The 25,806-nt window shown below is 47.3% G+C and overlaps 1 protein-coding gene across 25 annotated transcripts in view; it reads right to left on the reverse strand.

Annotated features, from left to right (window-relative positions):
* The window catches only part of CAMTA1 (calmodulin binding transcription activator 1), an 848,439-nt gene extending 823,467 nt beyond the window's left edge, over positions 1-24,972 (reverse strand). For 9 of the 25 annotated variants that reach the window (XM_070079358.1, XM_070079359.1, XM_070079357.1 and 6 more), the window contains exon 1: positions 24,884-24,971. In XM_070079358.1, the coding sequence (XP_069935459.1) occupies positions 24,884-24,958 (75 nt within the window). In that variant the 5' untranslated portion in view covers positions 24,959-24,971. Of the gene's footprint in view, positions 1-24,689 lie in introns of all 25 variants that reach the window. The other 16 variants (XR_007924129.2, XR_007924130.2, XR_011390914.1 and 13 more) reach the window with 6 other exon arrangements.
* Positions 24,973-25,806: the final 834 nt, after the last annotated feature.

Genomic DNA, 25,806 nt, shown 5'->3' on the forward strand with positions numbered 1-25,806 from the left:
AAACTGAGAACTTCTTTTCAACCCTCTGCAACAAGCATCCCTTCTTGTTCGATTACCTCTCTGGCCATTCATTCTTTTTTACTCATTTACTTGAAAGGCAGAGAGAGAGAGAGAGAGAGAGAGAGAGAGAGAGAGAGAGAGATATCTTCCACCTGCTGGTTCACTCCCCAAATGATCACTGTGCCAGGCTGAAGCCTGGAGCCTGGAGCCTGGAACTCCATCCAGGTCTCCTATACGATTGTAGAGGCCCAAATACTTGGCCATACTCCACTGCTTTCCCAGGTGCACTAGCAGGAAGCTGGATTCAAAGTGAACCAGCTAGGGGACCAGCGCCATGGCCCAGTAGGTTAATCCTCCGCCTGAGGTGCCCACATCCCATATGGGCGCCATTCTCATCCCAGCTGCTCCTCTTCCGATCCAGCTCTCTGCGATGGCCTGGGAAAGCAGAAGATGGCCCAAGCACTTGGGCCCCTGCACCCACATGGAAGACAGGGAAGAAGCTCCTGGCTCCTGGCTTCAGATCAGCGCAGCTCCAGCCATTGCAGCCATTTGGGGAGTGAACCAATGGATGGAAGACCTTTCTCTCCGTTTCTCCTTCTCACTGTCTGTAACTCTACCTCTCAAATAAATTAATAAAATCTTTTTTTTTTTTTTTTTTTTTTTTTTTTTTTTGACAGGCAGAGTGGACAGTGAGAGAGAGACAGAGAGAGAAAGGTCTTCCTTTGCCGTTGGTTCACCCTCCAATGGCCGCCGCTGCAGCCGGCGCACCGCGCTGATCCGATGGCAGGAGCCAGGATCCAGGTGCTTTTCCTGGTCTCCCATGGGGTGCAGGGCCCAAGCACCTGGGCCATCCTCCACTGCACTCCCTGGCCATAGCAGAGAGCTGGCCTGGAAGAGGGGCAACCGGGACAGAATCCGGCGCCCCGACCGGGACTAGAACCCGGTGTGCCGGCGCCGCAAGGTGGAGGATTAGTCTATTGAGCCACGGCGCCGGCCTAAATTAATAAAATCTTAAAAAAAAAAGTGGAGCAGCTGGGACTGGAACTGGCACCCGTATGTGATGCAGTGTTGCAGGCAGAAGCTTTATCTGCTGAGCTCCCCCATCCCCTGTCCTGGAATGCTTGCATCTAAGTGTCACCAGGAGGAGTCAAGAACCAACAGTGGACGACGATCCAAATGCTTGGGTCCTGGTACCCACATGGGAAACCAGGATGCAGTCCCAGGTTCCTGGTTTCAGCCTGGCGAAGCCCCAGCCATTGCAGCCATTTGGGAAGAGAACTAGCAGATGAAGATTCTCTCTCTCTCTGTGTGTGTGTGTGTATGTGTGTGTGTGTGTGTGTGTGTAACTGCCTTTGAAGTAAATAAGTAAATCTTCAAAGAAAGAAAGAAAAAGAAATGCAAGCATTCTCCACAGTTCTCCCCTCAAGTCCTTTCTTCTCCCATGGAAATCTCACAACTGCAGTTTCTACTCCTAGTTCTTTTTAATTCATTCATTCATTCAATCAGAGGTACATGTGGATGCAGCAATGTGGCCATGAGAAGACAAACAAGGCTGCTTCCTCTCACTGGAACTGTGCTGGTCCAGATCCACTTACTGCTGCTCTGCACACTGCCACGTGCCCAAGAAGCCGACCTTTACTGAGTACCTCACCAGGGCTCTCTGCCCTAGGAAGTTACAATGAAGGCAAAAAATAACAAGGTGAAATGAATGACTCCCTAATCTGACTCACAATTCCGGGTCATTCCTTCTAAAGCTGCCCTGAAGAGCAAACACCTTAGAATCCAGTCTTTCCAAAAGATCTTTTCAGTATGGCCTCACCAAACTCCCAGCTGTGGAGGTTCAAAATATGAGTCATTGTCTCAAGGCCCACATTTCAGTAAGTCACAAACCTGTGTGCATGCATGCATACACACACACACAACTCAGCCACACCAAAACTATCCCCAACTCAACTACAGACAAGCTTTTTTACTTTTTTTTTTTTTTTTAAGTCATAGTTACACAGAGAGAAAGAGAGATCTTCCATTTGCTAGTTCATTCCCTAGATGGTCTCAACAAAGCAATAGCCAAGAGCTTCTTCCAAATCTCCCATGTGTGTAACGGGCCATCTTTGCTGCTTTACCTAGGCCATTATCAGGGAGCTGGATGAGAAGTGGAGTAGCCAGGACATAAAACTGTGCTCATATGGGATGTTGACATCGGAGGTGGCAGCTTTACCCTTTAGGCCCCAATACTGGCCCCTGTGGACAACTCTTTTGTTGTTAAGGATTTATTTATTTGAGAAGTAAAGTTACAAAGAAAGGGAAAAATAAAGGGAGAATTGTTCCATCTGCTGCTTCACTCTCCAAAAGGCCACAACGGACAAAGCAGGGCTGATCCAAAGCCAAGAGCTTCTTCCCAGTCTCCCACTTGGGTGAAGGGGCCCAAGCACTTGGGCCATCTTCCACTGCTTTCCCAGGTGCATTAGCAGGGAGCTGGATTGGAAGTGAAGGATCTGGGACTCAAACTGGTATCCATATGGGATGCTGGCGCCATAGGCAGAGTCATAACCTACTATGTCATAGTGCTGGCCCCTGGACAACTCTTAACTGCAACAATTTTCTTCTGGCTACAGGTCTTCTTATTTGCTCATTCACACATTCATTCCTCTAACCAATAAATAAACATTTATTACACCCAGGTACTCATGCCACCAACCTCTAGACATTTGCATCTGATTGAGACAGAAAGAGAAGTTAACAGGCAATGTTGGCCAGCGCTGCGGCTCAATAGGCTAATCCTCCACCTGCGGCGCTGGCACACAGGGTTCTAGTCCTGGTCGGGGTGCTGGATTCTGTCCTGGTTGCCCCTCTTCCACTCCAGCTCTCTGCTGTGGCCCAGGAGTGCAGTGGAGGATGGCCCAGGTCCTTGGGCCCTGTACCCGCATGGGAGACCAGGAGAAACACCTGGCTCCTGGCTTCAGATCAGCGCGGTACGCCAGCCACGGCTGCCATTAGAGGGTGAACCAACGGAAAAGGAAGACCTTTCTCTCTGTCTCTTTCTCTCTCACTGTCCACTCTGCCTGTCCAAAAAAAAAAAAAAAAACACACAGGCAATGCTGATAAAAGCTAACCGTGTGATCACCAGGATAACCACAGCGCTATGGCACACACACAGAAAGGGTATTCAATCCTATACGGAAAAAAAGTCAAGGTCAGGAAGACTTCTGGGACAAGCCTCATTTAAGCTGAAATTCAGAGGACAGGGAAAGTCCACAAAAGCATGTTGACTCTGTGTGCCCGCATCCTAGAGACAGGTGCATCTTCTAAGTCCAGGCAATAGCTGCATCTAAAACCTCAAGAAAGCCTGGGTCTCTGGCACAACCTATAGAGTGGAGAGGAAAGCAAGTGGCTCTTCTTAACACTTTAAAAGAGAATTGGTTGCGTAAAACCTCTACTTAAAAAAAAAAAAAAAACTCAGGCTTAAAAGCCTTTCCCAGAGCAAACAATAACATACAGACTCTTCAGTCTGACTTTCCAAGCCCTAAAACTGGACGCTTCCCTACTTCCAGGGTCATCTATCCCCGTGTACCTAGAATTCCAGCCACTGCCTGGCTTTGTTTCTTTGCTCCTTTTCCACTGTTTGGAATTTCTCCTCCAACAACCATGTTTGCCTTCAGTGACTCCAGATCAAATTCTACCTCCTCTGGGAAGTCTTCCCAGGTCCTCCCAGTGCCTTACTGGACAACGCCACGAATTGCCTTGATTCAGTTACACTCGTATCTGCTTCCCTACACACTTCTGTCCCCTGCAGGACTAGAGTATATATAAACCAAAGCAAATACTAATTTCAAATACTACAGAAATTTTCCAGAAAAATACTCAATTTACCAGTACTGCATTTCTATGCAGTGAAGCACAGATCACAAAAATCATTTTTGAATTATATGAAAACATTCAATCAAAAGCCTAGATATTTTCATGTTTTCTCATATGAGCCTCTCTAAATAAAAACAGCTATACAATCAAGTACACAGGCTTACACAGACGAAGTTCCTTGCTCTGTCAGGGGCAGAGCAGACCAGAGCTGAGCCTGCAGACACTTTCCCAACAGTGACAAGCAGCCAGACACAGCGAGACACCTTCACACATCACACCTCCAGCTAACCTCACTATCTAGAACTTTCTTCCCTAATTCTTCTTCAGTGAACTCCCATTCTCCTCCAGAGTGCCACTGAAGAAGTCTTCCCCAACCTCTCATCAAATCCCCTTAGAATTCAGTGCACTGGACCTTACAGCATGTATCCCAGTTGTAATTCCCATGGCATCTTGATTAATGTCAGCCTCCCTCATTAGCTCAACAAGGATAGGGGCTGACTGGGTCTGTTCTTCCCTGTGCCTGGCAGTGAACAAACTAACTTAAAAAGTGTACCAACTGAGGTTCACGTGGCCCCTGCAGTAATTCAAGAACCAAAAAACAATTCGGAGACTTCCAACGTTAATAATAACAATTATATAAATTTCAACATCACAATCTTATTGCAACACATCCTAAGTCTTTAATCATTAAATATCCACATAAGTAATCTACTAATTCTCTATTAACTAGAATCTATCCTAACAAGAATACCAACTTTTTTTCTAAACATACAAGGCATTAGCAAATTTTCACATCAAAAGAACACATACAGCAAAGAACATATGGTATAAGAAATCAACCTACAGACTATATGGAATAGCTATTTGCTCTCTTATAACCTGAAAAGTCCAATTCCAGTCTAACAGTGAATTGCACTGTTTCACCATGGCAGCCTACAATATTAATAAATTAAACAACACTATGTTTTTAAAGCAAGATGCTTGGACAAGTTACCCAGGAGTTCTTAAGTATACAGCAGATGCATAAAAAGGATTCAAACTCCCTAAACAGACCCACAGATATAAGCTAATTCCAGTGGCCTTTGCACAGAAATTGACAAACCGATCCCAGTATTCATATGGAAATGCAAGGGACCTAGAATAGCCAAAACAATTCTGAAAAAGAAGTACAGAGTTGAAGGACTGACACTTTCCAATATCAAAACTTGTTTACATGGGCCAGAGCTGGAGCATGGCGGGTAAAGCCACCAACGGCAACGCCAGCATCCCTGACGAGTGCCCACCCATGTCCCTGCTGCTCTACTTCTGATCCAGCTCCCTGCTAAAGGCCTGGGAAAGCAGCAGAAGAAAGGCAGCCTGGCTCCACCCTGGCCTTTGCAGCCATCTGGGGACTGAACCAGTGGATGAAGATCTCTCTGTAGCTCTTTCAAAAAAATAAATAATTTTTTCTTTTTTTCTTTGACAGGCAGAGTTAGACAATGAGAGAGAGACAGAGAGAAAGGTCTTCCTTTTTTCCATTGGTTCACCCTCCAATGGCCGCCACAGCTGGCGCGCTGCGCCAATCCGAAGCCAGGAGCCAGGTGATTCCTCCCGGTCTCCCACGCGGGTGCAGGGCCCAAGCACTTGGGCCATCCTCTACTGCACTCCCGGGCCACAGCAGAGAGCTGGCCTGGAAGAGGGGCAACCAGGACAGAATCCGGCGCCCCAACCGGGACTAGAACCCGGGGTGCTGGCGCCACAGGTGGAGGATTAGCCAAGTGAGCCGCGGTGCCAGCCAATAATTTTTTAAAAAAAAATACTTACTACAGGGCTATGATTCCTAAGACAGTGTAGTCCTGAGAAGAAAACAAATAAGAGTACTTCAAAAAGTACAAGAAATTAAAAGTATGAGTTTATTTTAGTGTAAAAAAATTTTTTTCATGATATATAGAAAATGAATATTATGAAAAAACTATGCATGAATTTTTTTAAGATTTATTTTATTTATTTAAAAGGTAAAGTTACAGAGAGAGGTAGAGACAGAGAGAGATCTTCCATCCACTAGTTCACTCTGCAAATGGCCATAATGTCGGGAGCTGAGCCAATCCAAAACCAGGAGCCAGGAGCTTCTTCCAGGTCTCCCATGTGGGTGCAGGGGTCCAAGCACTTGGCTCATCCTCTGCTGCTTTCCCAGGCCATTAAGCAGGTAATTGGATTGGAAGTGGAGCAGCCGGGACTCAAATCAGTACCCATATGAGATGCTGCTGCTGCTGCAGGCAGAGGCTTAACCTATTACATAGCACTGGCCCCATTATGCATGAATTGCAAAACAATGCACCAAAATAAACTCACACTTTTGATTCCATTTTCTACAAATTTTTTGAAACACCTTCATATATGTGTCAATGAAACAGAACTGGGACACTAGAGACTAATCCACACATTTATAGTCAATTGACTATCAACAAGATTGCCAACATACTTCAATGAGGAAAGAACAGTCTTTTACAACAAATGGCTCTTTCAAACAAAAAGTGCTGGGACAAACTGAATGCCCGCATGCAAAAGAATGAAGTTGGAGAGCTCCTTCACATCACATATAAAAATTAACTCAAAATAAAATCAGAGAGGCCGGCACTGTGGCTCAGCGGGTTAAAGCCCTGGCCTAAAGCACCAGCATCCCATATGGGCGCCAGTCCAACTAGTTCCGACTACTCCACTTCCAATCCAGCTGTCTGGTATGGCCTGGGAAAGCAGTGGAAGACGACCCAAGTCCTTGGGCCCCTGCACCCGTGTGAGAGACCCAGAGCTCCTGGCTCCTGATTTCAGGTCGGCTCAGCTCCAGCCATGCAGCCATCTGGGGAGTGAACCAACAGATGGAAGACCTCTCTCTCTGTAACTCTTTCTCTCTGTAACTCTTTCAAATAAATAAAATAAATCTTCAAAAAATAAAATCAGACACCTAAGTCTAAAAGCTACTAAAACTTTTATAAAACTCAGAAGAAAACATAAATGCAAATTTTTCATGATGTTGGAATAGGCAATGTTTTCTGAAGTACAGTACCAAAAGCATAAACAAAAAGATAGGGGCCAGCGCTGTGGCATCATGGGTTAAGCAGCCACCTGCAGTGCCAGCATCCCATATAGGTATTGGTTAGAGACCCAGCTGCTCCTCTTCCGATCCAGCTCTCTGCTGTGGCCTGGGAAAGCAGTAGAAATGGCCCAAGTCCTTGGGCCCCTGCACCCGCGTGGGAGACCCGGAAGAAGCTCCTGGCTCCTGGCTTCAGGTTGGCACAGCTCCAGCCATTGCAGCCATCTGGGGAGTGAACCAGGGGATGGAAGACCTCTCTCTCTCTCTCTCTCTCTCTCTCTCTCTCTCTAACTCTGCCTTTCAAATAAATAAATCTTTTTTAAAAAAAGATAAATGGAACTTTATCAAATTTAAAACTTCTGTGCTTCAAAGGGCACAATCAAGAAAGTGAAAAGACAGCCCACAAACTGGAAAATATATTTGCAAATCATGGATGCGATAAGGAACTGATATCCAGACTGTATTAAAAACTCTTAACAGCAAAAAATGAAAATAATTTTTGGCTCAATTCAAAAATGGGAATGGACTTGAACAAACATTTCTCCAAAACAAAACACAAGTGTTCAATAAGCACATGAACAGAAGCACAACATCATTAGTCATTACGAAAATGCAAGTGCAAAACAAGGGTATACCCACCTACTCCTCATCACAAGGATGGCAGGGACAAGTGTTAACAAGGATGTGGAGAAACCCACGGGACTGTTGGGTGAGGCAGCCACTTTGGAAAGCAGCTCGATAGCTCCTCAAAAAGGTCAACAGAGGTGGCAGCAACAGCCACAATGATTAAGATGCCCACATCCCATATGGAGCGCCTGGGTTCAAGTCTCAGGTCACTCCCTATTCTACCATCTGGCTAATGCACACCCTAGAAGGCAGCTGATGAAGGCTCAAATCCACAGAGCAGACCTGGACTGCACCCCAGCTCCCAGCCAACCCCTGCTACTGCAGCCATTCTGGGAGTCAATCAGAGAAGGAGATACCTGTGTGTATACACGTGTCTGTGTGTGTCTCATCTCTATCTCCCTGCCTCTCAAGTAAGTACAAAACTGCCTGTCTGTTTCACAGTACACATGACAAGGCAACCCCACCCCTAGGCATACACCCAGAGGAGCTGAAAGTGTCACCAAAAGCTTGTACATCAGTGTCCATAAACGCATTTTTCATAATAGCCAAGAAGAATAACTCAAATGTCCATCAACTGGCTAACGGACAGACATAATATATATGTGGATATATACAATATATCCACACCAGAGCGTTATTCAGCTGTGAAAGGAATGAAGTAATGATATATGCTTCAACACAGATGAACCTTGAAAACATTATGTTAAGGAAAATAAGCCAGTCACAAAAGGACAAATACTCCATGATGCCATTTATGTGAAATGTTCAGAATAGGCAAATCATAAAGACAGAAAGTAAATTAGTGATTGCGGGGCCGGCGCTGTGGCACAGCGGGTTAACTCCCTGGCCTGAAGCGTTGGCATCCCATATGGGCGCCAGTTCGAGTCCTGGCTGCTCCACTTCTGATCCAGCTCTCTGCTATGGCCTGGGAAAGCAGTATGGCCCAAGTCCTTGAGCCCCTGCACCCGCGTGGGAGACCTGGAAGAAGCTCCTGGCCCCTGATCGGCACAGCTCCAGCAGTTGTGGCCAACTGGGGAGTGAACCGGCAGATGGACGACCTCTCTCTTTCTCTCTCTGCCTCTCCTCTCTTTGTGTAACTCTTTCAAATAAATAAATAAATCTTAAAAAAAAAAAAAAAAGTAAATTGGTGATTGCCTAAGGTGGAAGGACAGGACAGAGACTGCCAGTGGATACAGGTTTTCTTTTTGGGAGTGATGTTCTAGAATTAGACAGTGGTGATAACTGCACAATTGTGTAAATATACTAAAATCCATTGACTTGTCTAAGTTTTTAATTTTTTTTAAATGTATTTGAGAGCAGAGAGAGCAAACAAGCTCCCCCATCCACTGACTGACTCCTCAAATGCCTGGAGCAGCTGGGATTGGCCTGGCCAAATCCAAGAGCTGGAACTCAATCCAGGTCACCCACTTAGGTGCCGAGAGCTTAGTCACTTGAGCTCTCACCACTGCCTACCAGAGTTTGCATTTAGCAAGAAGCTAGAATCAGAAGGTAGAGCTGAGAATCAAAACTCAAGGATTCCAAAATAGGAGTCTTAATCATGAAGCCAAAAGCCCTCCCCCATTATATATTTTAGAGGTTGAATGTTATGGTTTATGAATTATGTCTTAATAAAGCTGTTATTTTTAAAAGAATCAAGGGGTTGGCATTTGGCATAGTGGCTAAGGTGCCACATGGGAGTCTGCATTCCACATCAAAGTGCCTGGGTTTGAGTGCCAGCCTCTTCCCAATTCCAGCTTCCTGCTGACACACACCTTGTGCGCAGCCAAGTGATGGCTCAAGGAGTTGGATCTCTGCCACCTGAGTTGGGAAGACCTAGATTGAGTTCCCAGCTGCTGGCTTTGCACTGGACAAGCCCCAGCTGTTTCAGGCACTTGGGGAGTAAACTAGCAGATGTGAGATATCTCTCTCTCTCTTTAATAAGGTTAATTAATTAAATTTTTAATCAGAATCCAATCCCTGTAACTACTTTGATAATGTTTCTGGGTTGTTTTTTTGTTTGTTTTTTGTTTTTGTTTTTGTTTTTTTTTTTGATGACCATGTTTCTCTCCTCTTTCATTAAGCAGAACAGAGCCCTAAACACTGCTTTCCTGAATACTGTACACTCAAGGTCATCACTCTGCATATCAACTACTACACAGAGAATTCAACGGAATACAACTATCAGCCCTTTAAACAGTACCTCCAAACTACCGTCTCTTCACAATCTGACACCTGTCTTCCATAACTCTGCTTTCTTTCTTCTTAGAAAAACAAGACTGGAGACCAGTAGGATGTACCAAGGAAAAGCCCAATGAGTGTACCTAGAGGTGGCCACAGCCCAACAGAGACTGTTTGTTTTCCTCCCCCACACCCACTCTGAAGACAATGTCTCCACTGCACATCTCCAACCCTTCAAGTTTACCTGAAGTCCACAACAAGGGGGAAGCAGAGGAAACTCACCCAAATATCTTGACCTATAGAAGCCCACAGATGATACCGACATCCCCAAACCGCCTGATCCTAGCTGAGAACTCCCACAGGAAAAGAGTGCACGGACATGGCGTTGCAGGGTGCCCTGCTCCGCTGCCACTCAGAGCATAAGCTTTAACAGTTACGACATCCACGCAGGCCACCATGCTTCCTAGCTAGAGCGACAATAAACATTCGCTTTCACAAAGTTTCGTCACAATAGCAACTGAACAGAGGAAACTCTTTTATCAGTAAATATCCCTTTGTTTACACTGCCTGAAAGACACTGAGTTTGAGGTGCCATGATCCTTCCTATACAGTCTCCTCTCACTCCATGCACTGGAAATGACCGGCAGTCACTGGGCTCTAACCACTCTCCCTTCAGAGTTGGCCCACAGCAGGCTGAACACCCAGCGGACAACAAACCGAGGAGTCCAGTCCAAGTCCCTGCCTTAGAAACTCCACACAGAGCTACAGACATGCAAGTCAGATGTTGTGAGCGGGAAAGCCTGTCTGCAAAGACAAACGGAAGGGAGCAGGCAGAGGAACGTCACGGACGCAAGGCACGAGATCCCAGAGGGAATCCCAGCCAAGCCCTGGGCATTTTCACAGCGACATCTTCTGGAGACCATCCAAACTAGCCATCACACCTCAATTTCAGTACTGCTCCTGCTCTTCTTAAACTAGAGCCAGGTCTACCTGGGGCCGATGTTTGGCTTAGTTATTAAGATGCCAGCTGAGACGTCCATATCCCATCTCAGAGTGTTTGAATTCAAGTCTCAGCGCCACTCCTTACTCCAGCTTCTTGTTAATGTGCAGGTGATGCTCAGTAGTTGGGTTCCCCTGCCCATGTGGGAGACCTGGACTGAGGTCCTGGCTCCCTGGCCTGGCCCAGCTGTGGTCGTTGCAAGCACTTGGGGAGTGAACCAGCAGGTTGGAATTCTCTCTCTCAAATAAATAAATAAAGGCTAAATTAATAAAACCACTCCACTTAGCCCGACCCAAGTGACTTCTGATCTTTGCAACCAAACTGCTCTAACTTCAAGTAGGACCTGCTTATTTTCCCCAACATCAACCTCAAATAATCAGTGTTTCTTAGTGCCCACTAAGGGCCTCAGACTTTTCTGAATGAGCTGGTCAAATCTCTTCACAAACATGAATACTGCAAACATTAAAATCTCACCTAAAAATCACTTTCTGTATAAACAAGCCTCAAAGCCTGATTATCATCATTTATTGTGCATGTGTGATTTTGACAGCTTAATTAAGATACAATCTCCCACCTTTGGGTAACAAAAATAGTGCCATGTCCTGTTAGGACCTTATAACTACTTTTCTCATTAGGTTTCAAATTCTTTTATTTATTTATTTGAAAGGCAGAGTTACAGAGAGGCAGAGAGAGAAACAGACAGACAGACAGGTCTTCCATCCCCTTGTTCACTCCCCAGATGGCCGCAACGATCAGAGCTGTGCTGATCTGAAGCCAGGAGCCAGGAGCTTCCTCTGGGTCTCCCACGCAGGTGCAGGGCCCAAGGACTTGGGACATCTTCCACTGCTTTCCAGGCCACAGCAGAGAGCTGGATTGGAAGTGGAGCAGCTGGACTCGAACCGGTGCTCATATGGGATGCCGGCACTGCAGGTGGCAGCTCTACCAATTACACCACAGCACCGGCCCCTTTACATTCATTTATATGTTTTTGTTTGTTTGTTTGTTTGGTAACTGTAGTAATACACATGTAACATAATATTTGCCACTGCAACCTCCTCTGAGTACACCAAATTTAGTGATGCTGGTTACATTCACACTAATGTGCACCATCACACTACCCATTTAATTTTAAAACCATCCTGAAAATCACAACTCTTTTAGTTTCATCAAACAAACAGTTCTGTCTACGCTCCTTCATCCAACGACAAGGGCAAGGTGGCTCGGAGAGCAGTGTTGGGTGGAATAGGGAAGGTGGCAGAGCAGCCGCAACAGCTTGGAGCAGCACCAGAGCAGTTAAATCCATCCTCAGTTCCTCCAGACAGGGCCACAGAGGCAAGAGAGACTAAAATACTTGGTGCGGACAGATAATACCTGCCAAGGATATTCAGCCAGTTAGACAGGTCGCTGTTATCACCACTTTTGCATCGGGAGACACTCACACAAGCAGCCACGGGTCATATTTAGAATAATCAGATTCAGTATAGCACCGATGCTTCTTCCCTCCTGGATGTCTGCAATAAACTTCTGGGCCTTAAATTTGGTCAAGTAATCTATGATCAATTTCTGGAGAACCCCAGCAGGAAAAACAAGTACTCTAAAACATGAGTACCCACATTTGTTACAGATTTCTTTTTAGCGCACAGTCTCTCTCAGTAACAGAAGTAAACGAAAAGGAAACCTCCATCTAAGCTCTGTCAGGGCGATGATTCAGCCACCCCATTCATAATGCAGAGAAGGGAAGGAAAAGGCAGGGCGTGCTTACAAGAGCACCAGGAGCTTCAACTCGCCCCTCAGCATCTTTAAAAGTGAAAGACACTGTCAAAAAATAAACCATATTCAAGCCTCTCCAAATGCTGACCTCTGCCGAGGGAGTAGGTCCAAGTGGAGATCCTACATGATCAATTAGAGTGGACCCGCAGCAACTCCCTAACCCACAGGTGTAGTTCTTAATAGGAAGAGTCTTTATTTACTGAATTACTGGCAATCGATTCATTTTAATAACAGTTGTATTAGTCAACTCCAGAAAATACAGTCAAATGAATACGAACAACTACCTTGAACATGAAATAGTCTGATGCTACTAGATACTTTTCAGCTGTAATCATATATTATTTAAGTCTATTTTCCAAAACTCTGAGCCCTCATCCGTATCTAAAAATAAAGACCTTCAATCTGCCTCAGGGAATAACTAATAAGACTTAACATTTTTGTGCTGTTCATCTTCTTGATAACACTAACAGTTTTTCCCATTTTTTTTTTTTTACAGAAAATACAGCGGTACGCAAAGACCTAAAATTTAAGCCCACCATGTACACCAGAAAGGAGGTTCACTTCAGTGCCCGTAGTTCAAATTCTTCCCACGGGGGCTTGTGTCAACACACTGACTCTAGATATGGGGCAGGACTTCAAAAGGAAAAGGGACCACTGTACCAAACAGCTACGGCAGCAAGCAAGTCACAATGTGAGATTCCACACAGCCAACTTCATTTTCTGATCATTTTAAGACAGAATGGGAAGGAACTGTAGAACTCACCACTAGGACAACCCTAGGGGAAGGCACTACTTGAGGAGCTGGGCCAGAGTCAAGAGAGAGGAATGGAGAAGTACTGTCTGGTAAGGAAGAGAAGGTAGAGATGCCAAGGAGAGCGGCTTCAGCTCCTGTCCCACTGGAGGGCAGCCAAGGACACAGGCACCGCACTTCCAAGAGGAGCTCCTTGGTCCCCTTCACCAGCATTCCAGCTACAGGAAGCAAAGAGCACTAGCTGGGAATCAAAGTAGGCTTGTTCTTTTTTCTAAGAGCTATTTATCAGAACGGCAAGGCAACAGCGAGGCACAAACACACGCACACACACACAGAGACAATCAATGCTCCAGCTACTGATTCACTCCTCAAATGGCTGCCAACAACCAGGTCCAAGCCAGACCAGAGCCAGGAGGAGCCAGGAACATGGGTGATGGGGTCCAAGTACTTCACTATCTTCCACTGCCTTCCCAGGCACATTAGCAGGAAGCTGGATCAGAAGCAGAGGAGCCAGGACTTACACTGGCACTCTGATACGGGAATCAGTGTCACAGGCAGCAGTACAACCTGCAGCACCGAAGAAGCATCCGGAAAACCTAAACTATGACTTCAAGGTCAGACAACTAACCTTATCACTGCTGGGTTCAAAGTGACACAAAAGAAAATGTCCCGGCTGCTCCACTTCCAATCCAGCTTCCTGATAATGTGGCTAGGATAATGTGGTCCAAGTGCTTGGGCCTCTGCAATCACATGGGAGACCCAGAAGAAGCTCCTGGATCCTGGCTTCTGGCTTCAGCCTGGTCCAGCCTTAGCTGTTGCAGCCATTTGGGGAATGACCCAGTGGATGGAAATCTCTCTCTCTCTCTCCATCTCTGAGAAAGAAAGGAAGGAATAAAGGAAGGGAGGGAAGGAGAGGGAGGGAGAGGGAGGAAGAGAGGGAAGGAGGGAGGAAGAAAATAAATAATCATAGCTCCTAACTTTTTGTAAATCCTACAGTGGTACACGGTTTTGAAAATTACAAAGCATGGGGCCTGCACTATGGTGCAGCGGGTAAAGCCGCTGCCTGCAGTGCTGGCATCCCATATGGGCGCCGATTCAAGTCCCAGCTGCTCCACTTCTGATCCATCTCTCTGCTAAGGCCTGGGAAAGCAGCAGAAGACATCCCCAAGTCCTTGGGCCCTCGCACCCACGTGGGAGACTCGGAAGAATCTCCTGATTCCTGGCTTCGGATCGGCGCAGCTCCAGCCGTTGGGGCCAACTGGGGAGTGAACCAGTGGATGGAAGACCTCTCTCTCTCTGCCTCTGCCTCTGCCTCTCTGTAATTCTGCCTTTCAAATAAATAAATCTTTAGAAAAAAAGAAAATTACAAATCTTTTACAAAGACCCTCTATGATTAAATATTCCTTTCTTAATAATACTTAAAAATAGATTCCTTCATATATATTTAAATAATATCAAAACTATTAAGTTCTTGGGGAAAATAAATTTAAGTAATCTTCAAATGCTTATTCATAATATACTTGTTCTTTTTCTTTTTTCTTAGTGCATCTCCTTGAAGGCAAAAGCTGGCTAGCAGACCACTCATTTCTGCTACCCAGTGGACAAGTTAAGTCAACCCAGAGGAACACAAAGCTCTAGTTACTTAGGAGGAGACAGTACCCAAGAGCTGCCATGACATTTTCACTTCATCTCCAGAGAAAGACAAGGTACCAATCAGCTGCAGTTCAAATTGTCTACTCCAACCATAAGTTATAACTGGACCAAAATGGTGAATCTTAAAAACACATTTTGGCTGGCGCCGCGGCTCAATAGGCTAATCCTCCGCCTAGCGGCGCCAGCACACCAGGTTCTAGTCCCGGTCGGGGCGCCGGATTCTGTCCCAGTTGTCCCTCTTCCAGGCCAGCTCTCTGCTGTGGCCCGGGAATGCAGGAGGATGGCCCAAGTGCTTGGGCTCTACACCCCATGGGAGACCAGGAGAAGCACCTGGCTCCTGGCTCCTGGCTCCTGCCTTTGGATAGGCGCAGTGCGCCGGCTGCAGCGCGCCGGCCACGCCGACCATTGGAGGGTGAACCAACGGCAAAAGGAAGACCTTTCTCTCTCTCTCTCTCTCTCTCTCTCTGTCCACTCTGCCTGTAAAAAGAAATAAAATAAAATAAACACATTTTATTTTAAATGGTTCTTAGAAATCAAATATCCAGAAAGTCTAGAAACCCTCAAGAAAGCAGAGAAAATGAAGTTTTTTACAGTTCACCATTCATCAGCTACAGGAGGCTTGAAAGATGCCAGAGGCCAGAGGCTTAGCCTCAAACCAGGCCCTGCACAGGAAACCTCCAAATAAGATTTCTTCAAGAACTGCTCCCAGGCAGCGCTGAATTACAAGCAGTGACCTCCCTGGAGGAGAAACGAGTCAACAACTACATAAGTGCACGATCTGGGTAGGAGAAATCTAACTCCAACACAAGGGATGCTCCACTAATTTAACAGTAATAATGTTATATCAAAAATCTAAGCATCAAACAATAAAGTCATCTAAAATATTTCAAGAGCAAATTCCCCCTCACCAAAAAAAAATCCAAATTCTAGGACATAATTTAATCTCCAAGCCTAACCTCTCTGAAATAAGACAGAACACTCCGATTTAGCCAAATTTTTTTTATAAAAGACATGCTGCTTTGTAACAAAGGAGCTACAACCATAGCACTCTAAACTTCCAGCAAGAACAAAAATTTTGTGTCAATATGCTCACAACACAGTCCAATCCATAAAATCACGAGATAATTAAACTGACTGATTTTAGATTTCAATCTGGGCAGCAACCTTATATGCAAACAGCACTGATGCAAATCAACCAAGCCCTTCCAAAATACCCCTGTCGTCTACCTTCTGCGTTTCCTTTCAGCGCTGACGTACATGCTGACTGATGGTAAACCAGTGTGTGGATGTGCCAGAAATCAGTTCAGGAATACAAAACAAAAGAGATGTAGAAGAATCAAATTCATGAATGAAAATGCTGACGTCACACTTCAGCTCCCAACAGAGCTTAGCATGTAAGTGAAGAAACTGTGTGTCTTTGGGGACAACTGGAAGGCAGATAAAAGCAGCAGCCCTTCCTAGGTCAGCATAAGGGCAGAGGAGTTGAGGAAAACTTGCATTAACCTCTTCCCTGGACCAGAAATGCAAAATATACAATAGATATGGCATGACGAGCATAACTTCTAAGGCCACAAAACTGCTTCCTGTTATTAATGTTGGAAGCAGTATTTTTTAAAGATATGGCTACTTGAGTCTCTAAATAAGTAGGACACAGTTTCCATCCCAATCTTAAATCTTCGTCCTACCACATGGCTTATCAACTAAAAAAGAAAGCATGAATTTTATTTCTCTACTATGAACCACCTGGTACTGCCACACCACACCTGATTTTAAGTCATTCTAAATACAATGGAGTGGAACCCAGTGACCAAAGGCAAGCTACTGGAATTTTTATGTGAGAGGAAAAAAATTTATCTAATTATGTAATATAAACTAATAAAAAAGATTATAAAAAGTTGATTTATTTACAACTATTAACAGGGCTAGTGCTGTGGACTGTTCACATTTTTCATCTCTTGGCAGAACTGAAAATACAACTAGTAATACAAACTTCAGTAAAGTTTACACATAATTTACCAAAATTCTTTCATTCAGGATGCTTAAGTAACTGATCCCTAGATTCCTGTTTCCCAGGAAATTTAAGATTATTACATTCTCAGAAAATGACAGTGACCCTCAGATCCTCAGTAATCTCTCCAAAGCACAGAACTACAAGGGCGTTCTCTCTTCCCTACCATTCCTAGAGCTGAAAATAGTCATTCTTCTCAAATGGAATTTTTTTTAATTTACTCAATAAACAATGTTGTCAATAAACATTTTAAAAGGAAGATCTTATTAAGTTAAAAATGCAAACGTGCCAGTTCTATTTGTAAATCTAAAATGCTAGAAGAGATCATCTCACATTTCCACCACAAATCTTTGATAGAACATCACTACCCCCTTGTGGATTTGCAATAAAATATCCTTATCTTCAATCTTCACTCTTTAAAGGTTCCATTCTGCTCAAGTTCCATCAAAGTTTACAATTTCTTCACTAAGAAGAGTTATTTTATTTCAATTACTTTTCAAAAAAAGGAAAAACACTTAACATTTTAAAATGACCAATTCCATACACCTATCTGTCTTCTCAATGTCCCCATTTTGGACAGCATTCTTCATATATGTACATATGTCAATTTCAAAACGGTAACCAGATCAACATTTCATTTTTCTTAAGAATACTTAATTTACACTTCCATTCATCACTTTGAGATTATTTTTAATCCTAATTTTTTTCATTGTAGTATTTTTTCCTTTCTACATAATTTCACACTTTGTCCCAATTTCTTATTTTTACTCCCCAGCAAACACAACCTCAGAAATTACTTTCAGAAAAGGATTAAAAAACCAAATTTAAGTTTTAAAGGATAAGTTCTTGATTGCATTAATGTATCTTCAGAAATGACTCCTGGCAATCTAAATCAACCCTGATGAAAAAAAAAAAAAAAAAAAAAACACCTGTTTTTCAAAAGGAGAGGAAGGCTTTTTGTTTCTTTCTTCCTTTTTAGTTTGAAGCATACTTCTGGTTATAACTGCATGTCATCATAACAACACATAAACATATTCTGTTAAATTTACATTGTAAAAGAAAAGAAGAAACAGAAGGCCTGGTTTGCCCCTTGTTACAGACACTGTCAAGTGTAGACCACTACTGCTGGTTGGGGGCCAGCTACACAGAAGTCAGTTACAAATGGCTGCACTGCCTTGACTGGAAGCCAGTACTCTACTCTCTCAGGAGCTGAACACAGAGTAGGGACATAGCCATTTGCAATTGCCAGTATTCATGACAATGGCTAGGTGGGAAGAACAGGAGAAAAGTCCACTTTGTGTGTTTTAAGTGACCAAACCCATAAGCTTACCACATGGTAATTGATAAGGAAGACCGGAAGCTATGCCGCATGGGCTGTTCAATGAGTGACGCGCACTTCACACGTCGACCTCACTAAGACAACACATCCAAAAAGTGCCAGGCACACACCTGCAGTGAGAGCTAGCCTTCAGGACGCTTTGCTTTTTCTGGAATTTTGCTGTTACAGTTGTCATTTTTGAATTTGGGGGTCTTGTGGAAGAAACAGGGTGGGGGGCAGGGTAGGGAAGAGGTGGGGGCATTCGAGAAACCATGAGGGAGTGGGATGAGAGGTGAGAGTGCTGCCATCCAATTAGTTGCCAGGCATTGCTATGGTTTCAACTGTTAAGAACCAACCCCAAACATTTATTCCAAGACATGTCACTTGTGCATCTGCAACTACCAAACCATACTGCAGCCAGCCGCAGCCAGCACTTTCTCCCTCAAAGCTACTCTCTACTAACAATGTCAGTAAGGGATCTGTTACATGACTTGAAAGATCAGGCTAAATTTGGAGAAAACAAAATTGTGCTTTTCCAAATGAGCAAGGGAATTCATGTCCAAGACAACATGCAACTATGTCAGGAATGAGCAAAACACTGGAGTGAATAGGGAAAAAATATTCTTAAAAAATCTCTGGTCCTTCCATATTAGCTATGCCCATCAGCTGAAAGTAAATGAACAACCATTTAAAAAAGGAGTGAAAGGGGCTAACACAGACCTCTCTTTGCAGTGGGGAACTTAGTATTTCTTAAGTCCAGGGTAATGAAGCTTTAAAAAAAATGATCAGGATGGCACTACCAATCTTTACACAAGCAGGCCTATGACCTTCTATAAGCAATGGCATTCTAAGCAGAAAGATGTAATACAACCTTGGAAACACACAGCCAGCATACTGATGTTTAAAAAAAAAAAACTCTTTACATTGTCCCACCATTAAAAATCAGGAACTTCTGTCCACTGTCAAAATATACAGAAATAAACCTCCTTACAAGACAAATGCTTACACTATGGGATGGCAGACCATCTATGTGTTTACAAGTCTTTCCAATATGGCATAATCACAGGACTGACACTACCACAAACATGAAAAGTACAAAGAATCTGATAGTGTGTGATCAATCTATGTCCTAATTCTGACAAGGTATTCAAAAAAAAAAAAAAAGAAGAAAAAGAAAAAGGAAGATTATATACTAGAACCTGGAAAGCAAAGTGAATGACTATACACTATTCAAGTTCTATGCCCAAGTAAATGTACTTTTGTCACAGAGACAGAAAGAAACTCACTAAATATAGCAAAAACAAATTTCCAAAATGCTACATGGGGAAGCCCAGTGTCTCACCCCAGCATGTCATCTGGTGGCAAACACTACAACTACCCCATCCTACCCTATCCACCTGCCTATCCTAGGGAAATAAAAACAATACCATGTGCCACAGGACACAGGGGACAGTGGGCACACCTTACTAAAAGACAGAAGGCTACAAACACAGTAAACCTACAAATACTTACACTTTTTTTATAATAATGAGGACAAGCGCAATTTAAAAAACCTCCTTTTATAGGAAAGGGCAAAAAGTAAAAGGCCAATAAAGGAAAGGAAATAGAATTTAAGTCTTGTAAAACACCAAGAAACAGGGCATGGTAAGTGACTTTGGAAAACACACATCTTGGAAAGCGATCTGTAAAATGGAAATATACACACCACCTGTTAGCACAAAAAATATTCAGTCACATATTCAAAGGACACTGCCCAATTACATACTACAACAGCCCCACCCGAGAGTTTGCACAGAAGTGAAATACTGGCAGAACTGGTTTCCACATGCTCCGTGGAAGTGGATATCTGCTTAATAAAGAAGGAAAAGAAAATGCCCTTCCTGTTAATTTTTAGTATCATCAGTACCATTGTATATAACCTCCATTCAAAAAAAAAGTATGAGGCTATTTATTTAAAAAAAATAACATTAAAAAGCACAAAAAATTAAACATCACATAACAAAAGCAGTGGTAATTATATCAACTATCTAGCCCCAGAATGGTCAACACTTAATTAAGCATTAAATTTAGATATAACACTTCCTGGCAGTGAAAATACTACAGCAGCTCATCCAGTTCTTGCTATCTGATGAGATGAACCATGCAAGTTAATCAGAAGAGGAAAATATCTTTCTACCACTTCCTTAGATGAAGGATGTGTGTGATTTTATATTCTACACAATACCTGGAATAACACTGCTGTTCACATGTTAAACAAGCATTCCAATCAATCATCTAACTAAATGGTTTGAAAGTTATGCCTAGACAACTAGACTGAGAAGGCTGACTTTACTTTCTTGGACACCCATATCCCACACAGTCTTGGGAAAAGCCTCTCCCAGCCTAAGCTCCACCCTCTTCACCACCCCTACTCCTGCAGGGAGGGGGAGAAAAGCTCAACAGCACAGTACAGGGCATACATCTGTAAGATTACAACTCAAAAAATAAATAAAATCCAGGGAAAAACTGCTTACAAGACTATATAAAAACCAAGTACTAGATACACAGGAATGTCATTCATACTACAAGCCTAACAAGCTCCAATACAGTCCCAGCAAAATCACAGAAAGCCCCACAGGTCCTTGCACATAGCATGCTCCAGGAAAGGCCTCCTCAATGACTTCAGACAATGAGGACGGATATAAAAATGACTTCTCCCCAAACGGACAACTTCCTAAGATCTCAAAAAAGAAGCAACTGCCACAACCATGAGGAAAGAAAGGGAACATGAGAATCACTCTCTTCTGCTTCTTCCAGAGGGAAATCAGAAACAAGTACAACTGCACACGTATTTCCTCAGAACTTCAGAAATGGGAAACCAAGAATGGCACAAAGTCATGAAAACAGCTGGGGGGAAATGTTAAGCCACCAGACGAGCTCCTCAAAATCAGAAAGAAGCAGGGCTAACGTCTGCCATTCACAAGGGACTGAACTACTACCACCCGACTCTCAGAAGCAGGCTCTTCGTGGGGAACCCTCAGCCACCAGCACCTACAACCGGAAGGGAGAGAGAAGAACGTGGCTGAACAGGATGCATAAGGAAGTCCCAAAGGGCAAGAGCGATGCTGCTTTTCTGAGAATGAAAAACTGACCCCATACGACCTTGAGCAGAGGTACTGTATATGTGTCAACATTTTGAATCCACTCAAGGATGAGATGTGGAAACCAAACGTGTCCCAGAAGCAGGATAAGTAAGGTTTTCAAGAAGACAAGGGGAGAGGCGGCCACCCAACCCTGTCCAGAAAGCCGAACCTAAGCGGTCAGAGAGAGGAAAGAGTGACGTGCCAGCAGAGAGACGTAAGCAAGAAAGTGGCTCAGAGCACCCATTTAGCCTGCTTACCTGCAGGAGGGCGCCTGGTCCCGGGACAGCTTCCAGGGAACCCGCAGACGCAGAAGGCACAATCACACTCAACTCGAGAGGAAGAGCCTGACTTCGCACAACAGCCTGAAGTGTGCGGCTCTAACCAATCTTCACAACTTTTCCTTATGCTGTGCCTTGTACAGAACACCCTGCTTAGCAAGGAAAACTACAAAAGGCCCGGGAAGGGGCACAGAAGAGCCACTACAAGAAATGAGCTGACTCTCTGGGTAAACGCCAGCAATATACAGCAGGCAGTCAAAGCTCACTGATACTTCCCCCTAAAAATACACAACTCCCATCGAGCTGATCAGATACAGACAGAATAAAATACACAAAAATCAAAAGAAGCTCACAAGAAGGAAACTGTGGTCCACGGCTCTACTTTCTGGCAAAGGGCACCACGCCCACACGACAACTCACTATTAACTAAAAGGCAAAGTTGACATGTCCAGGCCCAGTACTGACCAAACCTCCAGATGACCACATCTCCTTAGTAAATCAAGGTGGGCAGCTCAAAGGCCTGAATGCCAGGGCTCAAAACAGAGCTTGTTGGAGAGGACACGTGCCCACACTAGGCCTGTGGAAAAGTAAGACTCTGCTGAGGGACAGCAGCTAGCTGCCAGAGCCATCCTGAGCTCTGCGAGGGAAGGAGGGAAGGAGACCAGAAGCAAGGCTCCTGACCTCAGCCAGACAGCCCCAAGGGCTCCCATTACCGCTCTGCCCAAGGAAAGGAACGGGAAGAGCCCCCTCCCACCCTCTCAGGAAGGGTGAAGGGCCTTTCCAAAAGTACCTCTGGCAATTGTTTAAACAGCCAAAACACAACCGGGACATGTTCATGGAAAATCACCCCTGGTTCTGTCAGGGGAAAGCACCTCTCCTCCCCATCCCCTGTCGTGCGCCCAGAACACGTGATATCTCTTTCCCCCACACTGCAGTAAAGAATCAAGCAGAGAACGAACCTCACGGCTCAGGTCGGACGCCCAAGTTTGGGTGCTCATCGGTGAGCACGCAGGGACGTGCTGAACATTCAGGATGTCATTCTACTTATTCCCTACAGAACAGATGACCAATGAGGGAGTAGAGAGAACTGCCCGTTTACCAGTGCTGCTTCTCAGCCCCAAGAGTTCCCAACCACAGTGACACACGTGTGTGCTCCTTCACACACAGGTCCCTGCCAGCGCCCACCATGTCGAGCCAGCCACCTCAGCCGCTCCGTTCCCACACACCTGTGACGCACGTGATCTCTACGAATATACACCCGCAGGTAAGTGTCAACAACCACACACCGCGGCACGACCACTTCTGTCTGCTTCATCCAAAGAAACCAGAACGCGCACGCGCGAGAGAGAAGGCATTCAAATGTCCTCTGCGCCCGGAAGCTACAAGATCCCAGGAAACGTTGGAATCCCACAAGAGACGACACCAGGGCCAAAGGAAGGTTCTAGTACAACAAGGAGCACACAGCCACCTCTTCCCGAATGGCATGTGGGCGACTTGGGTGTCTACGCTCCCTTTTCTGAAGGGAAAGGCATATGGCTTCTCCCTACCCAGCCAACACGAACACAATTTGAGAAAATTAGAAAAAGTCAAGGTAACAGGCTCCCTAAATATGGCTGACTGGAAACAGAAGCCAGAAGGAGGATATGAGTTCTCTCAAAAAAGAATTGGGAAGTTTATTTCCAGGGAAGGTTCAGACACTCCCGAGTGTGGGACGCACGAAGTCTGGTTCCTGCTGCACAGGAGACGGTCATCAGAACACCGGACACGCAAGGACGCAAGACGCCCCTGGAGCTGGGCAGTGTCACCTGGGGACTGCGCCCTCCCACGGAAGGGCCAGCGGCACGAGTGAGTCCTGTGGCTCTTTTTCACTCAGCTGTGAGGCACAATGGAGACCCTGCCCTACATCCTCCTGGGGCACCCCCCTGGGCCCAGACAGGAACTCCATGGAGAGGGCGCGTGTCGGGGGAGTAGATAAACGGGAGGGGAGCACGGGCACGTCCAGGCTTCTCCCTAACAAAAAAGAGGGCAACTCACAGGGTGTTCAGGAAATGAGCTCACCCCAATCCAGGAAAGTGCGGAGAGTACACCTAATCTGGAAGTATCTGCTCTCCCATTTGGAAACGACTTCAGAGCCACACAGGCCCCCACGGTCCACCGGGCAGGGAGGAACACAGGTAGCCCGAGTCCCCTTGTCCTGGCCAAAGGGTCATCGGAGAGCGTGCGAGGCCCCAGGAGCTCCCACGGAGGATGAGCGGCTCAGGCGGACCCCAGTGCCGAGGAAAGATCGGGGTCACGGGAGGTAAAGGGCAAGGGACTGGACACGGAGACCCCACCCTCCCGGCTGTGAGGGTGCAAGGGCAAGAGTACGAGGCGAACGGCCGCGAGGGGCGGGGTGCTGCGCAGGCCCCCTCGCCTGCCCGGGAGGCGAAGGGGGAGGGCTCACACGAGGCCGTCTGCCGGGGGTCCCCCTGGCGGGGAGAGGCGCCCGGGGCTGAAGGGGGCCACCGGGGAGAGCACGTCGGCCCTGCCCGCCGGAGAGCAGGGGGCCGGCAGGGCTGAGCGCCGCCGCGGCCGCCCGAGGGGGACCGGCCCGGAGCAGCGGGGCGCGGGGCCGGGGGCCCGAGGCGGATAAACTTTCCGCCCCGCGGCCCCCACCCCGGGCCGGCGCTGGGGGGCGCGGGCCGGGGGCGCGGGCCGCCCGGGGTCGAGAGCGGCGGGGACTGCCCGGTCCGGGTGGGGGAGGCGCCGGCCCTCCGCCGGCTCCTCCTCCTCCTCGCTGGGCCCGGCCCCCGCCCCGCGCGCCCCCCGCCCCCTCCGGCCCCAGCCCGCCCCCGGGGGTGGGGTGTGGGGCGCCGCGCTCCGCCGGCCCCGCGAGTCACCTCAGGACTCGGCCGCGCTCCGCCCCCCCCACCCCGCCGGCCCCCTCCCCGGCCGGGGCGCCCGCCCGCCGCGCCCCCGCGCTCCCGCCCGGCGCCGCCGATGCCCGGGATGTCCGGCGGGGCCGGGTCCCGCCGCCCGCCGCGCCGCCCCCCGGCCCCTTGCGCTCCGGCTCTTACCTTCCGGCTTGTTTTCGGCAGCCATTTCCCCTCCGCGCGCCACATCCTCCTCCTCCTCGCGACCGGGACCCCGAGCGCGCGCCTCGTACCGCCGCCGCCGCCGGCCCAGCCACCCCGCCGCCGCCGCGCACCCGCCCTGGCCCCGCCCCGCGGCCCACGCACAGCGCCCGTTGGGCCGCGCGGCTGCCACTCACCGCGCCCACCGCCAATCGCCCTGCACCAGGGGTCTCACTACTCTCCGGGAGGAGCGTCCTATCCATCTGGCCCATTGGCTGGTCACCACCCAAAGGACCGAAATGATTGGTCAAGAATCAACGCCCCCTCCCCACCCACTCCCAGGAAAGCCCGCCTTCCAGACCTAAACAAAGCTTCCCAGTGGCCTGGGCCCGAAAGGGCTGCCCAATTACGACGGGGCCGACACGGAATATTTCCTCGAGGCCGAGACGTGGCGTTTTCATTGGGCGTCACTACAGTGTTTCCCAGGCCGTCCAGACCAATCAAAGGGGGTTCCCGGAACTCGGGAGCGGCGGAGGGAAGCCCCGCCCCTAAGCGTGACCGTCATGAGGAAGGCGCTCGCTCATTGGCGCGCTGGGGCTTTTCCCGCGTGCTCCCGGGGCTGAAGGACGTTCCCGGGGAAGCCGCTGCCGGCGCGTGGGGTCTCGGTGGCCGTGGAGGGCGCGCCGGGATCTCCGGGATCCCGCAGCCTGTCGCTGCCGGCGGAGAGAGGGCCCGGGGTGGGAGGGGCGGCCCCTCGCGGCGCCGCTGTCCGCCGGGACGCCGCGGCCCTGAACCGGTCAGCGCGGGAGCCCGGGCGTCGCTGCCGGCCGCGGGGGAGGGGCGCGCGCGCGCCTCCCGCCAGGCCCCGCCCCTTCCCTCCCCCTCCCCCCGGTCGCCGGCGCCCCGCCCCCTCGGCCCCGCGCCGCCGCGTCCCCGGGGCCGGCGGCCCGCCCGCGTCCGCCTGCTGCTCCCCGCCCCCGGTGTGCTCCGCTGTCCCCTTTTCCAGCGGCTTAAAATACTGAAACTTTATTTTGGTCACGTTGCCCATGTGACCGACGGGGCGATGACTCATACGCGCCTGTCCCAGGATGAGGCCGCCGAGGGGAGCGGTGGAGACGCG

The sequence above is a fragment of the Oryctolagus cuniculus genome, chromosome 7 (genome assembly GCF_964237555.1).
Source record: "Oryctolagus cuniculus chromosome 7, mOryCun1.1, whole genome shotgun sequence".
Classification (NCBI taxonomy): domain Eukaryota; kingdom Metazoa; phylum Chordata; class Mammalia; order Lagomorpha; family Leporidae; genus Oryctolagus; species Oryctolagus cuniculus.